This window comes from Copidosoma floridanum, unplaced genomic scaffold (genome assembly GCF_036245765.1).
Source record: "Copidosoma floridanum isolate Cflo_tuat_1 unplaced genomic scaffold, Cflo_Japanese_pri ptg000004l, whole genome shotgun sequence".
Taxonomy (NCBI): Eukaryota; Metazoa; Arthropoda; class Insecta; order Hymenoptera; family Encyrtidae; genus Copidosoma; species Copidosoma floridanum.
In genome coordinates this window covers 16,876,646-16,896,207 of record NW_028321881.1, presented here as the reverse complement: position 1 = coordinate 16,896,207, position 19,562 = coordinate 16,876,646, and the positions used below count along the sequence as shown (strand labels likewise).

The following is a 19,562-nucleotide window of genomic DNA, read 5'->3' as shown; positions in this document are numbered from 1 at the left end:
AACATTTTTTTTGTAGAGAAAATTACAGTTGAAGTTCAAAGCGTTACTGTGGAAGACTCCTTTTTTTTAAAATTTTTTTTCTGGTAACTCTCGAAAGAGCAAGTCTTGAACTTCAATCTATTCGCGAGACCTTATGTAATGTGATCTTATAAGCCATTCTTAAAATAAGCTTTTAAATCACCATATGCTTATAATTTTTCTAAATTTATATATACTGTTGAATGTTCTGTTACTCTGCTTGCCAGCATTCTTCATATTTTCTATGCTATTTAATACTTGCTGCAAATGGTTTCTCAACATTTGTGTAAGAGTCTCGAGAGCAAAGGATCTATGTGATGGAACCACTTTACTGCGAGATGGTTGCCCATGCCTTAACGAGGAGCATTGCTTAGTAAAAAAGCCCGTATCAAAACTCACAGTGATACTTGCTCGGGAGAGTCGTACTGGCCAGGAAACGAACCTGCAGTCTCCCATGTACCGTCCCACAAACCAGCTGACCGAGCTACTGCACGCTCTTAAACAAGGTTATAAGCAGTGGAACTATTTTATTTAATAGTACTTTATTAACTCTAAAATACTGCTCAAAACTCGTGTACCATAGTCCATTTGTCTTGTAATGAGAAAAAGATGATGCCTTTCAGCGTGCTCTTAGCACCGGTAGTTATAGCTGAGTCCATAACGCTTCCTATTTGTTTGGCTAACTCAAGATTCTATTGTTCTTACACAAACTCAAGTATTATTTGGGATACATTGAGTAAGCTCATAAGTTGGAGTACGAATTTTTAATTAAACAACAAATTTTTAATAAAATCAAGTTAAAGGAACTCACAACGACCAAACTGATAGCCTTTCCCATGTCGCAGTTGGCAAATGTAAAACACATAACAATGAAAATGTCAATGAGGAGTGCATGTATTAAAAAGCAGTTGAAACATGAAGTCAAAAAAGGATGTGTTAGAAAGAGGTACCAAAAGGTCATTTTCCTTGTCTTTAAAGGCAAACGTCCTAAAAAAATTGTACCCTATCGTCTATGACGTCGTTAAAATAAAGTCACTTACTGGTTCATATAAATGCTGGCTTAACATTGACTCGGATGTCAAAAAGTTGTCAAAAACTAGTATATTGGAAATTCGCTATGCAGAAAATAGAAGACACTGGAAATTGCACATGCATTATTGGCCAAAAGACACTTGTGAATATTTTCATGAAGATTTCTGTGGATCGATTAAAAATTGTATGTGCTTGGTCATCATCGACACGTTGTTATAATTGGTAGATATTTGAACGATAATCGATATTACCACAGAAAAAACCATTAAAATGCTAACAGACGAGTTTCTTATGACTATAGGCCTGCCCACAGTGTTACTGTTTATAATCGATCTTTGTTTGCATTAAGAAGTTTTATACTGCTTTTTAATAAGAATAGCGTTTAACACGTTTGTCCCACACCATATCATCCTGAGTCTAGTGGTGCTGTGGAAAACGCAATATAGAGTTGAGAACTGAAAATAACTTTGAATTGTTAATTTATGAGAATACGACGTTGTGCCAAGCATTAACCAAGTTTTTTTATGTATTACTGTCCACTACTTCACTATAAAATGAATTGCAAAATTAAATCACGTATGGTTGTCATTCAGCTAACAACGTAGATTATAATTAAACAGAGCCAAGAGTGACTAAAAAAGTCATGAAGTTAAGCACCATTGAGATAAAATTTTCCTTGGTTCCGAGATTAAGGGCAAAACTCCTGAAGATTAAATGTAAAGAGATAAACTGAGCTCAAAGATTAGGTTCTTATTAAACAAGCTACAAACATAGTGCTAAAAGTTTTATAGGAGTCATGATAGTGTTGATCAAACGGAAAATACAGAGCTAAGAATTTGCATGAGAACAGAGAACTCTGGAACTTCAGCAATGCTATATATAGTCCTTTACGATCGCATCAATTTATTATGAGAGAAAAACTCCTAAGGCTTAATTTATTAATGTACGCATCAAGGAAGCAAGCCTAGTACTTCATTATAACTTCTCTTTAGGGCAAAGAAATGTAATGTATTATACATTAGATACTGTTGTGTAGAACACAACAGCTGAGATGTAAGTAGCTACTGTACTATTAGCCTGAAGCTTCGCAGCTGCGAACAGGCTAAGACGCTAATCAGAGTTGGGCACCTTTTAGACATAATTAAATTCTATGCTTCTTTAACTGTATTCTCATTGTTATAACTACTTGCATCAGCTCATGTATAACAGTCCACACTTTTTAATTAAAATGTCATATAAAACAATAGATATCATTAAAACAAGTGATTAGGTGGATGTAATATTTTTTTGTACTTTATCATGATGTAACCCATCCGGAAAGGTGTGTTAACCAACTTCGCCACCAAAGCCTTGGCTGATACCCTTCTCCACTGCTCTGTTTAGGCATGTCTTAGGTCAAACGTCGACATCATAGACATTAATGTTATTGATCGATGGGTAAGTATTATGTCAAATTATTATGTATTGGCCTCTTGCCTTCTCAGCAAGAAGAAGGCCCAGGTTCAACTCCTGGCCAAAGCGGATAACTTTTTTCACTGCTTTGTAATTTCAATTGACAAAGTTTTTTGCACTCTAGCAATTTTCACTATAAAAATAAGCGCGACATTTCTATAAAGTTAAAAAAATTTAGATAGCGCAATTTAGATGGAAAAGGTCAATACACAATAATTTGACGTACTGGTGAAAAATTTTTATGATAAATTTTATTTTTGATTATCTTTAACATTGACAATAATGTTGATCTGACAACTAATTCATGGTAGGTAGAAAAATGAGAAAGTCAATAAGTTTTTATGTCTCACCGAGAATTGTTTATTATTATTATTGTTTTTTTTTTTAATCAACATATCAAACCAAACTATAACATTTCTGACACAACATTTTGTCTTTAAAAGTTCTCTAAGAAATCTCAGGGAATAAGCATACATGAAGGGTAGAAGCAACAGTCATAATTTTAAACGTTTAGAAAGATGATCAGTATTATAATTTCTAAGGGTTCCAGGGTTACGATTTCTGGAAAACAGGTTTCAAATACAAGAATTAAAATATTTCAATTTTTAAACTTAAAGAGCTTTGTTAATAGATCATTTTTTTGCAAGTTAAAATTATATAACCTGATTATTAATCGAAAATTTAATAAATTTTCTTGTTTTGATGGCACCTAGTAAATAAAAAAATGATTAAACAAGGCGTATTAATTATTATAACAGATTTTCTAACATGTTCTGTATTAACACCTTAAACTGTTGATCGCAACCAAGTTCTAGAGAGATTTGCAAAATTATTTAAAATGGTAAGCAAAATCGTTTAAACTCAGCATTACTTTTGTATCTGCAGAGTCAAAAAATATGGTAATGAATAAAAGTGAAAGTCAAAATAAAATAATAAATACGAAAATAAGAAAATGATTTCATAATCACATTTCTTTTAGTTACTTTTTTTAGATCCAAACAGAACGTTTTAATTTAACATTTCTAAGTTTAAAAGAGGAAGAAAGTAACGTACAAGAACAACACTCCTTAAAATTCTTGACATTTGGATTGAACGTAGAAGGGTAAGACATATTTTTAAAAGGTTGTCCATTCCTTATGGACCGTTTGGAGACAGTTAAGGCTTCGTATCTTATCGATAAGGTTACTTTTAATTGTACAGCTTTATAACATTGTTTATTCAGCAGCTAGCTGTTTTATGAGAAAAAAAAAGTAAACATATATTCTTGACACTTCACTAAAGAAATCAAGCCCACATGTGGCAAACCTTATTGAGGATCCAAAGTGGCAAGTGAAGAATCAGATATTTTTAGTTAAAAAAAAGTAATCTAATTTTTTACTTTTATCCTTGAAATTTTAAAGAATCTTGCCAAAATCAAGCAATATTTATTCCTTGTGGATTCAGGAATATACAGTGACAATTTTCCTACAATGGATATATTTTAAATCAGTTAAATGTTCAATGTTGTAAGCTTAGTAAAATATCTGTCATTGGGTAAAGAAGGGAACTCATTTAGGCAAAGTGATATCTTATGTCTAACTCTGATAGGTTATGTTATTTGCGTCTGTTATTTACTGGATTCGATTTTTGAAAAATAAGAATAGACGTACATTTTTTATCTACAAGAATAAATATAGCTTGATTTTTTAAGATGCATAAAAATATAAAAAAGGTAAGTGAAAAATGAGATCTCACGTTATCAGTCAAACATCTGATTTCTCATTTTTTGCCAAGAATTCTTAATTAGTCTTGGTAAATGTGAGCTTCATGTATTATTTGCCTAGACCCCCCCCCCCGTCACCCGAGTCTCACTGAATAGAACATCAAAGTGTGTTGACACCTAATATAAAATTTTTTTAGTTAAAATTTTACATCTATTTCTGATACTTCTCGAAACAAAAATCTTTTTGTTAAAGGCATACTTCGTTGGAATCCATTCAACTTATTTTGTCAAATAATAATGTGTAAAAAGTGAAAAAAATATAATTATGCTCAGAAGTTTCGTGGATTCCCTAAGCCATGAAATAATTGCTGGCTCTACATAAAAAAGGCTATTTATTAAACTTATAAATATTTAAAACAGAAAAAAAATATAACACTAAGAAATTATTTTTTCAATCTTACAACCTTGTGACCAAAGCAACTAAGTCATGGAGCTTTATCTCTCCATTTGTTATTGCTGCAACGAATACAAGTATACATTACTTAACCTGTTTAGAAATCTAGAATATTTAAATGTTTACTTTTAGGGTTATAATGGAAATGTAATTTTTCACGTCATGGATTCTTTATTTGGTGTATTTGACGGTGTTGTTTCAATTTTAATGAATGTTCTGCGTCAGTTTCTTGATGCCAAAAATTTTAAACAATTAAAGCATTTGAAGTTTCCCTTCTGATTTGCTCTCTAATGACTATAGGCATAGTTAAAACTTTTGTCAGCCCTAAATACTGTCTTCTGCAAACTTTCTTAGGTTCTAATGTATTTGTTGGCAAGGTAGTCCATCGTCCGATGTCCCTAAAAAGGACCGATGAGCTAAACTCTCTCTTGATTGAAGTTTCCAGCAAATATGACTGCCTGAATTCCTTAGGGTGATCTTTTCTGGCCTGCTGTTGTAGCTCCAGACTGATCGTGAGGAAAACTACAACGTCTAGAGCATTAGAGCTAGTTGCAGAGCTCTCAACCAACGTCTCCTGGTGTTGCGCTGGAGCCATTAGTGTCTGAAGCACCTTCTTTTTTTATAGACTCAGTTATTTTGGTGATCTAAAGTAGGGAGATTGGTTCGTGATGCTTACCTGTTGGAGACCGTTCGGTTTGCTAAAGTTTATTTTTCCTTAATAGCTATAAGGTTCATGCAGTGCAGACCTCGAAGAGCATTGGTCATTTATGGTTAAATGTTTATAGTTTCAAGATAGTAATGTAATGTACGGTCGTCGGTCACCAAGGTTCCCAGCCTTGCGACGAACAAGTCAGCCCGTCACGTCTGTCCATGAATAACTGACTTGATTGAATAGTGGCCAGCTCCATACAGTCTTTTAGTCAATAAATCGTTGCCAGAAATGGTAGTAAACATGTATTCGTTGGCAAGTCAGTTGAACGTTAGGCGGCCCTAAGAAGAACCGATGAAATTAATGTTTGAGCAGGGAATGTAAATACTTATGATAGCCCTGAAAAATACCAGTAGAGATAATCTTAGCCATTTCTTATTGTTATTCTGGATAATTAAAAGCTGGCTGTGTAGGCTGTGTTGGAGCTGCCTGAACTCAGGGTCTTTGCTGTTGTAATATCGTCTGCTCTGGTAGCAGCACCAGGGCAGTTACAAAAATGGCCATAAGACCCCAAATTACTAGAGCAGAGTGTGCTCTGGCTAGATGTCTTCTGGTATTTTGCCGGAGATATGAGCTTTCAAAATGCCTTAGTATTAGTGGCTACTCGTTAATCATGGTGAATCAGGATGGAGCTCGACGTAAGTCACGTGTCCATTAGAGGACGGTGTCGTCGGTAGCTGGAATATTCAGCTGCACTACTCATAGCTCTAAGTTTCATAAACTGTTGGTAATTAACTGTGTAAGCGATACGTTGCTAGGGCCTACTATAACCACACTTATTTAATTCAATTGCAGGTTGTTTCAATTTTCCTTCGATGCCACCTAGTGGATTCAACTGAACTAAAGAGCAAAACTGGCGTAGTTTTGCAAATTTTTAAACTTATTTATTGCTTTTGTTATTGATTTCTTCAAGATAAGAACAATACTGAAACCATCCAGGAAGTGTACAGTATTGGTATGCAAAATTTCAGAGATCCGGTTAACTAGTTTTCGTAGTTAGTAATTACAGCGGTTTTAGCGACTTTGCTTCGTATATTAGTGAGATTTCAAGAATATGCGTCTACTTTTGTGTTTTTGATTGAACTGCTAACTGTGATATAAATAATTTTTCAAAGCTACACATTCAAAGTAACTTTATTAGTAAGGTAGAAAATTTAAACTATTTCTGAACTGCCCTTTAATTATTAATAATATAAATATTATGACGCTCTTTTAAGTTATAAAAAAAATTTTTAATGAAAATATCTTGTTACCTTCATTTATTATTTATATTGTCATTTTAATATTCAAAACTATCTGATACATAACTATACTACTTAAAGTAAGTAGTTTAAATTGGATTATATCTTTATTATGTTGGTAAATCATCAATACGAAATAATAGGATTTTTTTCCAGATTAAAATTTGTAAAATACAAATCATGCTGAGTAGTTATCAAATTTTTTTTTACTTATTGTGCAGTAATGAAAAAAATTTTTCTTTAATCTTCTTCAAGTATATAATTATTGCTTCAAGTTAATTATTAAACAAAAATATAAATATATAAGACAAAACTCTTTTCTCAAAGCTTTTTCTCTAAAGCAGTAAGTTGGATTCGTAAGACATTATTTCAAACTAGCAGTAGAAACCATACATCTTTTTTATTTTTCCAATTATTATTTTTACTGTAGTAGATAAAAAATAATATATGTTTTTAACCTAAGCGTAAAATTGTTTTCAGAATAACAGTATGATTCGATTGGCTTTTGATACTCCAGGATCTAAAACTCAAAGGGAAATGAGTGCTACTCTTACTTTTGATGCTTACCGCAGAAATGTTACTTTGATGCTTAAGTCAAAAAGAAACTCTTTACTAGCCCAAGGTATCAAGATTTATTTTTTGAATAAGCTTTTTATTTTCAATCAATGCATTGCTTAGAATCAACGTAAAATTTTTTTTTATAATAATTGTAGACAATGTACGTTTCACTGGAAATAGAAGAAAAATAAAGTGTGAGGTTTGATATGTTTTGCTCAAAAAAACGTTTAAGTCAAATATTACTAAGCCTTACGTTGTGTGAACTACATACTTTAAATTCTTGTGACATGAAAAAATTCTTTGTTTAGTAATGAGATTTCCCGTATAGAGTCGAAAGTCAATTTTTCAATGATGAGTTTTCTAAAAGGATAAACCGTAGTAAAAAAATATGTCTACAAAATGTTTACAATCTATAAAAATATTTCATAAATAAAAAAACAATTATGGAAGTTTCCGCTTTCTTTTTAAAAAGTGCTATTGGGATTTCGACAACGGTCGAAGGTGAGATAAGTCAAAGCATAGATTAGCTTTATGGCTTAGAAAAATTACGACTTCATCTAAATTTACGCTGTACGTTAAATATCGTATCGAAAAGTGCTATCTAGTAATTTATTCAATCTAGTAGAATTTCTTTAATAAGCTAAAAGTAGCTGCGTGTGATACAGTAGTTAAATCCAAATAAAATGAAAGGGAGCTTACTGTCGAATGATACGGTCGACTCATGTAATCCTCTTAATACTAAGTCTCACTATGGTCAAAAGGCAAATTAAACTGACAGTTGTGTAAAGTCCACTAATGGAAATTTTACACTCACGTGGCACTATGCAGGCATTTGTGGAAATAAAAAAATTTACAGATAATTGAGAAATACAGTCACTATTTAGCACTGAATAAGAAATATTATGTACACTTTATACAAGTATTAGAGATATGTGTAACTTAATACTCGTTTGGGGATGGAACAGAAAGTAGAAAAAATCAAAATACTTTGACTTATAGGATGCAAATACCAAATCTGTATAGTTTGCATTCTCAATTCATAATATTTTAGAATAAGTCATGCATCTTAATCTTAATCTTTTCGTTGCCGATAGTACAGATAACGATACTGTAAGGGCTTAACTATATTAAAACAATTTTTGTAACAGACAAGTAGCTTGTAAGTATTTTGGAAACAGCCAATTTGTACCTGGTCAAAACTCTTCAAGCTCCTTTTGAATACATATTATAAGAGGCGCAGTATTAAACTCTTATATACTAGTATTTATCAATAATAGGAAATGGGTAAAATAAGGAAGTTTAACCTTATGCTTATGAAAAGTGCTCGCCAAGGGCATGCGAAAAATACACCTTAAAGTTTGACAAGATAGATCTTCAGCACACATTACTATGTCAGCTACAACGATTCTAATCTAGTAGTTTCTTAGCCTAGCAGCCACAAATTCCACTAGGTTAAAAACCCCATTACCGTACTACCTCCACTCTTTAGTGCACACATTGTTGTGGTGTAGCAGCAAATAGCGCATAGGTGCTGTTCTTGCACAGCAATTTCAAGTATGCCCTGTATTGCTATTAGTGTTGTCGGCGCTGCTCTCAGATATCAGTGACGTTGCCTTCATGGATTATCTTAATACTGCAGTCAAATGTGTGTATTGCTGTTGTACTGTTGCAAGCGTTGTCGATGCTGCTCTTGAGTATCATTGGCACAGTTCAATGGTGAAACTGTCATATTATTGTATTCATTAAACAACAAAAAGGAATTACGATCTTACATCTCCTTTGTAAGAGTCAGAGTTTTTTGTACTTGATGAGAGACGGGACATTATCCAAAATGCCAAAACTTTTTTTTTTCTTTTTTCTTCCTATAAAAAAAAAAATACATGATAGTACTGCCATTGAACGTTAATTTTAGTTATTACAGGTGTAATGCTTACATTCATTTCATGATGTTCGTGGAGTGTGTAGTCGCCACTACATTTCATTGCTACTGCTGCTGTACTCGAACACGTCATCGTGGTAATTTTAAATGCAAAAATTATCCTGGAGTACGTGTGTTTGTATTAATTTATTTTTTTAGTATAGAGTTACAACAAACGTAGTGCATACGTTTACTTTCTCTCTCTCTCTCTCTCTTACTAGCTCTCCTCTGACGGGCGCGTTGCGACTACACGCGTCTTTAATGTGCTCTCACAGGTCAGTGCTTTTCACTTTTTACTGCCGTCCGCTTTATTGCTTTTGTTGCAGATTCGCTTACTGGTAGGCTCGAGCGACAATTTGAGTGAAAACTAGAGGCCATTATTCATTATTTGAGCCACAGTAAGCCCGAATCTGCAACGTAGACGTTAGGAGATTGGGTTGTCTTCTCCCATCATTTCTTGGCAGCCCCACGCAGGTCTTGGCTTCTTGGGCTGGCTAATTGGTTCAATCATTGCAATATCCGATCTCCAATCAGCAACCACTGACTTGCTGATTATTACCACAGCCGAACGCACGGCGCCTGCACCTGCGATAATCGCACGCTCTAGATATCTGGACTGTATACTCCTCATGCCCAACAGCCCGCACCATTGTATACCACTACTTGCGGTCTGCTATTTGCTGTCCATAGCTACTTGCTGTCTACTGCTACTTGCTATCTGCCAAACTGTTAAACCCGCATACTGTTGCTGCCGTCTGCTGCTTGGAGCTCTACCCTGTTGTGTGCTCTGCTTAGCCGCACATATTAACTCTCAGTGTGACAGACGGCGATCTTACACGTAGTTCCCTGCTGCACTGCTTAATCCTATTTTTGTATTATTTATGCATGCTTAAATGCCTGGTACATGCTTATATTGTAACATCTGTAACTTACCCATTTAAGGAACTCACACCAGGGCTGTCTGCACACAGTGTACGAGTCCGTTCCATTAGTTCTGTCCAGCATTACCCAACGTTTCAAGCAACAAGCGTCCAAGCTGCTGCATCTCCCAACAATTTCTACTCGTCTCATACTCCCCGGCAATAGCAGACATACCCATCACTTCCTCTATAGCCTCGTTCTCCACCACCCTCACAACAAGATCCATTTTCCCAACCTCAGCAACCAAACATCACATCTCGCCTCCCTTCCCTCTATCATCTCAAACCTCGAAAGCACCCAAGACCATTCATTTTTCAAGCCCTGCAACCCATCGCGATTCATCTCTCACCTCAGATGCCCGCTCATCTAACATCACACAAATGCCCATCACTCCAACTAATGCTTCATCACTTACTGCCTCTGCATCGAATCAGTTACCGCGGGACACCCCGGACTGGTTTAGCAGTTTTTTCAATATCTATACAGACAACAACCGCGAACTCATGACCAGGCTGGGCAATTATGACTCACGCCACAGTGCCCTTGAAACTAGGCTTACAGTGACAGATCCGATGGAGATTCACTTCATTGGTCTCCCTTCCTCCCCGCCTGAACAATATCGCCTACTTGTGACCAAGATACTTGCTGCCATCGGTCTGCATGACTGCGCCAACCTTATTGTCCGGATACGGCCATGGACTGGGAAAGCCACAACCACCGAAGCCACCAGTGCCATCGCCCTGATGGTGACTGGATTTAACTAGCCACTATTGTTAGTAGCTGAATTCGCTACCACTCGGGTCCGTGACCTGGTGGTCTCCCAGTCGTACCGTCTAAGGAACGTAAAAGCCCAGGACTTGTTTGGAGCAGGCGATAACAACGCCATCTTTTGCTGCCCGCTTTGGCCGGTGGCTCTGCACCAGATTCTACTTAAAGCCAGAGAGGCACAGTGTCGTCTTAACTACCTGCCTCCAGTAGTCCGAGACTTACAGGTCTATATGCGACCAAATTTAACTGCTGACCTTATACCCATTCTCTCAGAGGATGACCTGGCTCGCCTTTCGCCACAGACCCCCCAACCGTGCCCATGACTAGCATCACCTTATCCCACCAACCTCAGTTCTCATTCTCAAACCGCAAACTCTATCACTATCATTCATACAAACATAAATTGACTAAATCATCCACATGATGCGCAACTTGAACTCCTAGCGGTCGATAGATCCCCCGACATCATTGCCATCACCAAAATCTTTCTTACACAGGACACTTTGGACTCAGTAGTTAGTCTCCAGGGGTATTCTCTGTTTCGCGTTGATAGGGCCGGGAAAAAATGGTGTTGGTGCCTACATACGAGATTCGTTTAAAACCACCATCCTTGCAAGCTCAGACTCCGACTTCGACAACACGCCTGAATTCCTAATCCTTGAAATTTTTACAGCATTAAACAAAGCCTTATTGGCAATAGTCTACCGTCGACCCTCTGCCACCCTCCTTCACCAGTTCTTCGACACCCTCTCAGAACATCTACCTGCCTACTCAAACATCATCATCACGGGCGACTTTAATATTAACATGCTTACCTCATCATTTTCATCTCAGTTTTTTGCCAGCAAGATCACCAAAAATTGACTATATTTAGTTCCCCCCAAGACAACTCACCACGCCTTCTATCGCAACAACCTATCTCATACCTGGATCGACTTATTTATCATAAGACTCCACTGCACTCATTCACTATCAACAGTCTGCCGCACCCTTCAGTACCAGTCATGACTGGATTGAAGTCACCCTTTACTTCATGCAGGTCCCACGCATCACTAAAATCATCCCATCACGCAACCTCAAACACATCAACACTGAATTACTCTCTTCACATATCTCTGTTTCTCTCTCATCCCTCACTACATCCATCACCTCCGTAAATCCGCAGTCGCTAGACACCCTCATATCCCAGTTCTCGACGATTTTGTTAGATGCCTTTGCCAATCTTGCCCCGATCAAACAAATCACCCTGTCATCTCGTAAAAAGCCCTGTTTCACTCCTCAAATCAGAGAACTGATGTTGGCTCAGGATCGAGCTTATCGTAACGCCAGGCACTCGGAATTATTCCCCAACATTGATCATTATCGCCTCCTTCGCAGCAAAGTTTCGAATAGCCTATCCGACGCCAAAAATTCTTACTTTGCTCATCTCATTGACTCATCTTCCAATACCAAAGACAAATGGTCTGCTCTTTGTAATCTAAATTTCACCAGCACCTCACTTCCCACACCTACACAGTTCTTCTTACCAGACACACTCCTTGACACCTACGCATTGGGCTCATCCCCACAATCGCCGCTCACCACAGATGATCTCAACTCACTACACAATAGCACCTCACAACTTAATCTCCCCGCGCCCCCATTTAGCTATACACCCACATCATCAAACGAAATTCAGCAAGCAATCCTCTCATCCACATCAAAGGCAACAGGTCATGATGGTCTTACCAACGAAATGCTTCGCCTCGCGCTTCTAGTCATTCTACCATCTCTCACCTTCCTATTCAATAGTCTCATACAGCATTTCCATTTTCCCACCATATGGAAGAGGGCCCTCCACCTCCCTCTGACCAAGGTAGGACAACTCTCTTCACCTTCCGATACCCGCCCCATAGCCTCTCTTTGTGAAATCTCTAAAATTTTTGAACGCATCCTCTTCCGTCAACTCTCAGAACATATCTCAAACTTTAATTTACTAGACCCCCGTCAATCAGGCTTCAGGAAGGGGTACAGCACTCAGTCTGCTCTCCTAGGCGTGACTGAGGATATACGAGAGGCGATAAATCGTCAGGAGGTGACCATCCTAGTCCTCCTTGGCTTCTCAAAAGCCTTTGACACGGTGCTCCATCTAAAACTACTCAAAAAACTCAAACACCTTAACCTCACCAATAGTGCCCTAACCCTTCTTCACAGCTACCTTCTTAATCATCATCAGGCTATTGGGGGGGGGGGAGCTGGGGAGGCCGTCTCCAACTGGCGCCTAGTTCCAGCGGGCGTCCCCCAGGGAAGCGTCCTTGGCCCTCTCCTTTTCTCACTTTACATCAACGACCTTCCCGCCTCCGTTATCCACTCCAACCACATGATCCACGCCGATGACACACAGATCTACTTACACTGCCCATTCGCCTCCATTAACCAAGGCATAGATCGCCTAAATCGTGAACTTGAGGCTGTCGCATCCTGGGCCCACCGCGACGACCTTCAGCTGAACCCAGTGAAGTCCAAGGCCATGATTCTAGGTAGCCTTGCCTACACTTCTCGACTTGATCCGGCATCACTCATCCCCATACACATCCATGGCATTAAAATTCTCTTCATCCAAAGCGCGTCGAATTTGGGCGTTATCTTCACACCCACTCTCCATTGGACCTCTCAAATAAATAAAATCAACCAGCGAGTACATCACACATTGCGCTCTCTCAGATTCCGTAGGCATGCCCTATCGCGTGGTGTGCGTAAATCGCTGGTCGAGACCCTAGTTTTCCCTCACATGGACTATGCCTCGTCGGTCTTCTTTGGACTTGATGCCACTCGCAACTTAAAAATGCAAAAGGCCATCAACACTTGTGTCCGTTTTGTGATTGATACTATACATCGCACGGCACACGTCATGCCATGGCGATTGGGCCTGGGCTGGCTCTCGGCTCGGTGTAGACGTGAGTACTATCTGGGGTATCTCGCGTTCAACATCATCCGCCATCAATGCCCACCCTTTCTCGCAAATCGTTTCCGCCATGTTCCTCCAACAACCTCTTACCAACGTACCCTGCGCCATCCTCACCCTGTCCTCATAGTTCCCCCTTCCCGTACCCGAGCACGCGACGACGCCTTTTTCATCCAAGCTTCTGATCTCATGAACTTTCTCGCCCCCATCAACCTTGCCGGTTACACCTATCAATCCTTCAAAACCATGCTTCACGAAATCCTACTTCAGCGAGACTGGAAAGAGCGGAACGAGCGTGCAGAGCGCGAGGGTATAGCACAGCCCACCAATGATGGCCCCATATAAGGGTTTCCTAGCAGTGTGGGCGGCCCTGTAAGGGGAGTGGGTGGAGTGAGTGGAGTTTGAGAAATCTAATCACTCTTCATCTTATCTTTTAGCTGCCATCACCCTATATCTTTTTACTCTGCAAACTCTGCCTATTGTCCTCCATTCTCCTCGTTCACCCACTCATTTCAGCTCTACCTTGCCAGGCGTCATCGAGCCTTATATTCACCAACAATGTCACGCGTCATTTTCATATCCTACTAGCACCTTCTCGTTATCTCTGCATTTCACTCTCACTCGTCTTATCCACAGCCCTCTTTACCTCATCTCATCAGCCATCCTTAGCCATCTCAACTATACACATAGCCCTTTTTTTTTATTTTCTCTTTTGGTCGTAAATCAGCCCATCTATTGTAAACATTTAGCCATATAGTACTTTACTAGTTTTTTCATAGCAATAAATTACTGTATTGTACGTAGTTTAAACTACTTTTCTTACTCTATTTCTTAAGCCATAGTTTTTAAATTTCGCCTAGAACCATGTAACTCAATTTTGGCCAGATAAGGATCTTCCCCGAGGCATAATAAATTCTAAACACTCTAAACACTCTTTCTCTCTCTTACTATCTCTCTCTTTCTCACTCTCTCTTTCGCTATCTCTGTGTGTGTGGTGCATACCCGCTCATACGTATTTTTTTAGCGCTCCTTGTATTTTGGTACAAGAATCTTGTTGATTCCTCCTGATGGAGTCAACTTGTAGGTGAGTCCACGCCAGATATCAGGTAAGCCCACGCCTTGCTTACACGGCGTTATGTGCTTTCTGGGGGATGGTTTCGATATTATTGCTGCTACGACGCGTCCTATTCCGTGCTGATAGATAGCTGTCCTTGGTGCTCCTGCTACTGTTCCCTGTCATCTCCAGGAGGTAGCCAGAATGCGAGAGGACTTGCAGGTCATCTGTTCATGGGGATCATTACCTGGAAGAGATGTGTGTGACGGATACTATGCTGTAAGTACGAGTTATAAAGTAAACACATGGCCCACTGAAAGTTTAATGTGAAGTGTATTGACGAGCCCTGGCAACCATGACATTGCTGTTCCTAGAAGCTAACATTCCTGCGTGCTCCAATACAGGAGCTTCTAGAATTTTTCCTGGCAGACTTCACCAGGATTCCTTGCATTGTCTCCTTCTTGGAGAGCTTGCTCATCGGTACAATCGGTTGGTGTTGGACTGTTTTACCATTGGTTAAGTGCAACTGAAATACCGATCGTAGATAATTATAGGAGGTGTGTAAGTAACGTTGATTAAAGATGCTATGATAAAATTACACCCTATACTTTAGTACATATGCTGCAGTTTTTATTAGGTATTTTAATAAAGCAGAGAGATTATTTGTACTACGTCCTTTTTACTTATTTAACTTGTTCCATCCACGTTACTTTTTTGCTGTAAATTATCGTAAATTGTCTGACACAAGTGCGTGCTTTTGTTTTTACCCTTCAACCATCTTACTTATTTTATCCTTTTTACTTTTATACTGTAAATAATAGTAACTTATTCTATACAAGTGTGCACATACTTACCTATCTGTTCTTATTGCATGAAGATATGTGTATAGTGGATAGCTCAGTCAAACATAGCAATAAGTTGATACTGCTTTTGCATTACTACCTTACAATAGTATATACTGATTATGCGTGTTAATAAAAGTCACGGAAGTACATTGCTAAACAGATCTGCAAGTTTTTATGTGTTGGATCCCATCCGCTAGTTAGTAGTATGCCAAGTAAGTGTAAGAAGTGCCATCGTGGTATGGCTACTGTCATCTGAAAATGCTCTGGTTGCCACACTACGTTTCATCCAGGTTGTATACCAGCACGTTCTGAGTCTCGTGGCAATACGGACTGTTGTACTTGCACCTATCGTTGTGATATGAAGAGAGGGAGCCAAAGTGAAGCGGATTACCAAAGTGGTCGTGGTTTGTCTTCTTCTCATTCGAGTACCTTTGATGCAGTACGAGATTTGATCTCTGAGAGACTGAGTCCGTAGTCCTCTGACGATTACATCTTAAATTCCCAGCAGACTAAGCAACCACCATCTATCACGACTGCATTTCAACCTGTAACGTTCACAAACGAGGCCGCATCGCTTTCTCCAAATCAACCATCTGTCTCATACCAGAGAAATACGCAGACCTAGAATTATGGGCAACCACCTGAGGATCAGCACCCTGATTGATATGCGGGGAATGTAATGTTCCTGAAATGCCAAATGCATGGAGAAATTTTGACAAAAACCAGCGCTTTGAATTACTCTTTCGATTACTACAACATAATAATTCACGACTTGGTGACATTGCTAGCCAAGTTTCTTTGCATTTGCAGTGCATAGAGTTGCTTGAAGAGGAAAATGCGTTACTGAGGTACAAGTTTAAGGAATGGAATGAGCACGAATCGAATACTCCTCAACCTGGATTAAGAGTGACTGGCATCACGGTCGATACTGTCAAGGTATTCCAGATCATTTTTGAGAATATCTTGACGTTACTTAATTTTGTTTAACTTGATAATGACATTCTGGAAATTTTTAAGACAGTCCCAAAAGTGACTTCTGCTAAAGGTGAGGCCAGGGCTGGCACTTCAGAAGATTCTGGAGACTCTTTTTCAGCATCCGTTCCAATGTTGGTTGTTTGTTTTAAATATATATTTATTTACAACCATGTGCTAAATGCTATAATAAGTTTAATAAAATTGAGCACACGAGAATTGACCAAACCACTAACCCCCATTTCAATTATCAAGTTTTACAAAAGCTTATCAGATTATAGATATAAGCTTTTGATTTCAACAAAAAAAAGAGTAAACTAGATTGGTTATAAGTATGTTTGGACCAGAAATAATTCTATTTCCGTCCAGAAAAAGGATCGTTGAAACAAAATAGCAATTTATAGTGAGGCAGACTTATCAAGACTAGTTTGACTGCAAGATCCACAGTCTAACATCGAGGGTTTAACGAGAGATTACCTTCGTGTTGCGCATATGAACGCAAAGTTAGAGGGTGATCATTCCTACCATATTGCGGGCTTTTTGACGAAACGCAGGATCAATACACTGAGTATCTCTGAAATTTGGCTTACTCCGTATAGCTTAACACTTTTTGATGTTCAGGGATATAAACTTGTGCGAAACGACAGGGATCTGCTTTTCAAAATGGAAATTCATAGGTACATGCAGGGTGATGAAGTAAACTGCTCTATAAAAAATGATCTTTCTTTTGAAATATTGGCAAGTCCGTAAATTGCGCACATACACGAGACTGAATAGACGATACTTGAAGTCTTAAGTACTTTAGGCAAAAAATTATTTCTTGCCTCACTTTGTAGGCGTCCTAAAGGGGAGGTTCTCGTGCAATTTTTAATGCCTCTTATCAGTTTGTTCATTCGTATTGTGACTTCATCACTTTAAGAAATTTGAATAGTGATCTTCTCCTCAATGATTCTCATGCTCACCACTTAAGGCTCCTCATAACGTAGTACTTGCTGTACTTAGTACCATTTGAGGCCACACACCACAGAGAGAATTCGCATACATGGCTCGATGTTATAATTGCTGATAAAGCTGATAAAATCAAATTGGCCCACCAGTCACCTGCTTAATTTGTTTGTGGACATGATTTCCTTTACGTTGACTATGAATTTACCGTCGTCACTCCCGTTATCAGAGTCATGCATTCACGTGATTTCCGAGGGTTCTGACCTAAATCTTTTTCTGCTGCCTTGCATAAAAAAATGGACAGCGTCTCATCACAGTTTTACAATGTGGATTTAAATAATTCTGTTTTGACCTCTCGTGCACTGGATATCAAAGGGCTTGACGTGTATGCAGCTTTCAGAGTCAAAAAAGCCCACAGAGCACCTGCACCATGGATAACGGTTGAAGTCAGGGTCAAATGTAAGAGACGTCACATTATGTATCGGGAGGCCAAGAGATCACGGGATCTACAAGATATGGCCGAGTATAGGGAGTTGCGTAAAAAGATTAAGATCGATATTGGGAGTGCTCATGATGCGTACCTCAGGGATGTGCTTCGATGATGCCGTGTGGCACGTCAGCGATGGTGAAGGTGCAGTCAAAATCTCTTTGGGGACCCAGGTTGAGTGAAAGCTCGTATGTGCTGAAGGTCCAAAAGGTTGACTGGTTACAGCGTACAGCCTAAGAGGCTGCTATTTTAGGCTTTCTCGGACTGCTGACCTTAGCAAGAGTGGAAGGATCGAGCCAGTGCTCACGAGAAAACGTAGGTTGGTGCGCTTGTCGTACACGTGTAGGCGGTTTTCAGTGACGCGTATGCTCACCTCTGCCACCTTATCCAGAGGTGGCATTAAGCATTTTCCTATCCTGGTACGATGGGTGCCTGGTAGGAGCAGGGCTGCATGCAGCATATGGCTGCTGCTCCATGCTTGTTGTAGTATCAGCACCAGGCAAGCAAGATTGGCGTAGCTGCGAATGACTGGGATTGGCCTCGGCTGCATGAGCAAGAGTTCCAACCGTGACGGTTGTTGTTGTTGTTGTTGTTGTTGTTGGTCGTGAGCTGCTCAAGTTTCTGGCAAGTAAACGCAGTGAGGTGTGATACTGCGAGCTTGAGGGTGTCAATTTCTTGTGTGAGGTCTGGGTGTCCAGTTTGACCTGCAGATAAACTCAAGGAACGTATCGCGAGACTCACAGCCAAGGTTCTGATTTTCAGCAGCTTATTTGCGGCCTCAGCGAGACTGGACATGTCATTCTAGTCTAGCACTCGAAGCAGCATGGCAGCATTGGGTGGTAAAAGGTCTAGCCACCTGACCTTGAGGGCTTCGTCGATAAAGTTAGCACCACCGTGACTTCTAAGGTTGCGGCACAGCTAGGATAGTTTCATATTGCCAAGTTGCAGGCCGGAGAGCACTTTTTGTAACTGCTTTTTGGGAAAATCCAACGTCTTCGCGAGAATGGCATCTTTGATTGCCGTGAATTGGTTTGTCTCTGGAGGATTACTGATGATGTCCACAAGTTGATCGATGACATCGCTGTCAAGTGCACTGACATTAAAGTTGTATTTTGCTGCATCGTTGATAAGTTGATTTGTAAAATTTTTTTCGGTGTCATGAACGCACGTGCCGGAATTGCCAATATATAACTAAAATAAGAAGCACTTGTGTTAAAATCTCTCAAAGAACATGAAATAAAGGAGATCAGCCACAGAACCTGTGTCTTAATATAGTTTGGCACTGTTTTACATTGAGAAAATAATATTAACCACTTCACTAAAATGTTGCTAAAAAACACAAACAAGCTTAAACAACATGATTATATTACATAATAACACCGTGAATTTTATTGATACTTAAAAAAAAGTCTTGAGTAAAAAGACTAAGCTCTTTAATTTAGGCTTTGTAAGAAATTGTGTTTTTGTAGTGTAAGATGTATTCAAGCTTTTTATTGAAACAATCCAAGGACCATGGCACCTTCTGTGGTTGCTTATTCTAAT

At 38.9% G+C, this 19,562-nt stretch overlaps 1 protein-coding gene across 1 annotated transcript in view; it reads left to right on the top strand.

The window, feature by feature from the left end:
* The window catches only part of Apoltp (Apolipoprotein lipid transfer particle), a 2,496,658-nt gene that overhangs the window by 631,986 nt on the left and 1,845,110 nt on the right, over positions 1–19,562 (top strand). Inside the window, exon 9 of the mRNA XM_089596186.1 lies at positions 7,089–7,230. Coding sequence (XP_089452312.1) covers positions 7,089–7,230 — 142 coding nt within the window. The remainder of the gene's footprint in view (positions 1–7,088; positions 7,231–19,562) is intronic.